The 2,989-nt window shown below is 31.0% G+C and overlaps 1 protein-coding gene across 2 annotated transcripts in view; it reads right to left on the bottom strand.

The window, feature by feature from the left end:
- Window positions 1-2,178: 2,178 nt before the first annotated feature.
- Window positions 2,179-2,989, bottom strand: part of LOC106473405 (nudC domain-containing protein 3-like) — a 20,092-nt gene continuing 19,281 nt past the window's right edge. For both annotated transcript variants that reach the window (XM_013934085.2, XM_022401856.1), the window contains exon 8: window positions 2,179-2,578. In XM_013934085.2, the coding sequence (XP_013789539.1) occupies window positions 2,462-2,578 (117 nt within the window). In that variant the 3' untranslated portion in view covers window positions 2,179-2,461. The remainder of the gene's footprint in view (window positions 2,579-2,989) is intronic.

Below are 2,989 nucleotides of genomic sequence, written 5' to 3'. Positions count from 1 at the left end.
GAATTCTTGAGCAGTTGCAGAAAGATGTGTGGCTGGTTTAATCTTTACATGTAATAATTCGTTTTCCATATGTCTTATTCTGTCAATTAATTTTATGTAAATTTGTCCTTGATATTCTTTAAATTCTTCCTTATCTTCAATTTCTCAAAGCTTTCTTCTTGATTTTTAATTTTCTTTCCCTTTCTTCTGAATTTCTGTCATTTTTACTGGTCTTCTTTTAATTTTCTATATTTTTCTTCTTGACCTTGTCTTAATAATTCCATCATCTAAATTAATGCTTGGATCACTCTACTTGACCCCATGGTTGCCATTTTCAACAGCTGAAATTTAATCAAAATTCTATTTTACTTTCACCAAATAATCCCACTTCTGACACTACTATAGTATCATAGTTTTTTCATTGTCAGGTTTTCAAATGATCTGGCAAAAATAATTCAACGTCCAGTCAACATAACGATAACTACTACTTCATTTCCTCTATCAATATTTCTACAAACTTGATAACTTGTAAACTGCCATAAGCTGCTGAAGGCCTACATTATAAACGACGTAAGTTATTGAAAAACAAGTCAACTTACTCGTACAAAGTAACCATGATAGCTAACACACTGACTGGTTCACTCTCTATCACGAAATTAGCCTCCACACTTCACAACTATCTCATATTTTTAAATCTCACTTCGAATGTACTAAGAGTACTTTACGTCACATCTTTCTGATCTTAATATCATCATTAATATTTACAGCCCCTTTAACATTTCAATTACAAAAGCAAATTATAGCTTACAATATAAGGATAAATTCTTGAAACTTTCCAGTTAATCTATTGTGAACCAAGGATGAATCTATTATTGCAAACTTCTCAAGAAAATCTTCTATTGTTAACTAATGATAGATCTTTCATTGTAAACTATTTAAAGAAATCTTCTATTGAGAACTCATGATGAGTCTTTTAAGAACAAATATTTTCATCTAAATTTTAAAAGGTAATTTTTCATTGCAATAAAACAATTACTAGAGATTAATGAATTCAGGCCAAGGCATCGCTATGTACTGATACGCGGAGCCCATGCCTCAATTCTATTTGACAGTGCCTGAATTCCCAGTTGGTGTCTGGTAAAATCTGAATAGAAAACCATGATTGATATTATACTGAATCACAGAAAATTCCAGCACCTGAATCTGTTAAGAATCTAGTGACACCTCTGATCCCAGCAGAAGAAATATTTCCATTTTTTCCAATAACTATAAAAGGTTTTGCGTTTATTTTAGCCAGGCCAATTGAAAATCATTTTTACCCCCTTGTAAATTTCATTGACTGGCCTTGTAAGTTTTTTGATGATTTTTTGTTATAGATGTAATTTTCTTATTTTGCCACTTTGAATGCTTGCTTTCCCATCAATACTGATACAATGCAAGCATTCACAATCTTTATACAAATGTATACAGTTATATATATTGTCACATGGAACAGTCATTCATATACCATTTCACTGACACTCAACTATCCTAACTTAAACTCATTTATCATTGGTTGGATATTATGACAACTGGCCATTTGGAAAACATAGCACACTGGAAGACAGAGAGAAAATTATCCAGATTTGTCTAACATGCATTTTTATCTATGGATCATAAAGTCAATGATATACATTTGTACACCTACCCCTCTTTCACTCTTCAGTTTCAGATGGATCAATAGACCCTTTGGGATGGTCAAAAAGACCATATTCCACCAACCAGTAAAATATCCCTATACCTGTAAACAATCTACATTCGATCTTGTTTAAATGTAATTTTTGAGATTAAAAGTATAGTAATGAATTATTAATTACTGATTCAACTGCCTACAGGATATTGCTACTATGGTTTACGTCAAGTGGGGGTTTAATGTACACTGTTGCTTTGACTTAACACCGAGTTGTTTACTTTGTGCCAGTTGCTTTATTCAGAGAACTTTAACACATCTTGTCAAGTGTTTATTTAAAGTAATAAAATAAGAACATGTTGTCTAATTACATTACTATCTAATAAATTTGAAATGTTTTAATATTAGAAATAATGAAATGCTGTACAACTGACATACATATAATTCTCTGTTACTTTTAATTATAATCTTAATTTAAGAATTGTACACAAAATATACAGAAAGCTTTATCAGACTTGACAAAGAAACCATTTCATCCAATAAAAACAGTTTTAATAAACTTGAAACTGTACATTTCGAAGACTGAATAGCTCCTACAAACAAACGGAACACTGAAAAAATGTTGTGAATACATAAAACACAAAACACTGTAAACACTGGTAATTTCACTTATCCCCACCAATATTATTAAAACAATTTGTTTTCGTCAAAGTCCTTGGTTTACATGCCAAATGTGGGAGATTTTAAAACATAAAACAATGTACCATGTCTTTCATAAACTGAATTTAAATAAACTGGAAACCTTGCATTTTCTTATGTCTTGAACAAATCACCTGGATTAGAAATATTTACAGCTGATGGATCGAACGGTTGTCCTCTGAATGGAGAACCTTCTTTATCCCATGCTTCTTTCAGGATGTTTTCCATTTTCTACAATATTAAAAGTAAAATTTGTTCTTCATAAGCCTTTAAACAAAAGAAATATTCATGACATTTCTTTAGTAAAAAAAAGCAATAACACTAAAAAATAGCTTAATTGCAATGAAAAGAACTGGTGGCCAAGTGAAGACCAAAACTAGATATAAAATTGTGCAAGCAGTTATCTGTGACTGTCTGTTTACTTATTTTAGGCTGTTATCTGTAACTGTCTGTTTACTTATTTTTTAGGCTGTTATCTGTGACTGTCTATTTACTTATTTTTTGGCTGTTATTTGTGACTGTCTGTTTACTTATTTTTTAGGCTGTTATCTGCGACTGTCTGTTTACTTATTTTTTAGGCTGTTATCTGCGACTGTCTGTTTACTTATTTTTTAGGCTGTTATCTGTGACTGTCTGTTTACT

This window comes from Limulus polyphemus, unplaced genomic scaffold (assembly GCF_000517525.1).
Source record: "Limulus polyphemus unplaced genomic scaffold, Limulus_polyphemus-2.1.2 Scaffold6145, whole genome shotgun sequence".
Lineage (NCBI taxonomy): Eukaryota > Metazoa > Arthropoda > Merostomata > Xiphosura > Limulidae > Limulus > Limulus polyphemus.
Note: the sequence above shows the minus strand (reverse complement) of the source record. Positions and strands in the feature narration are given on the sequence as shown.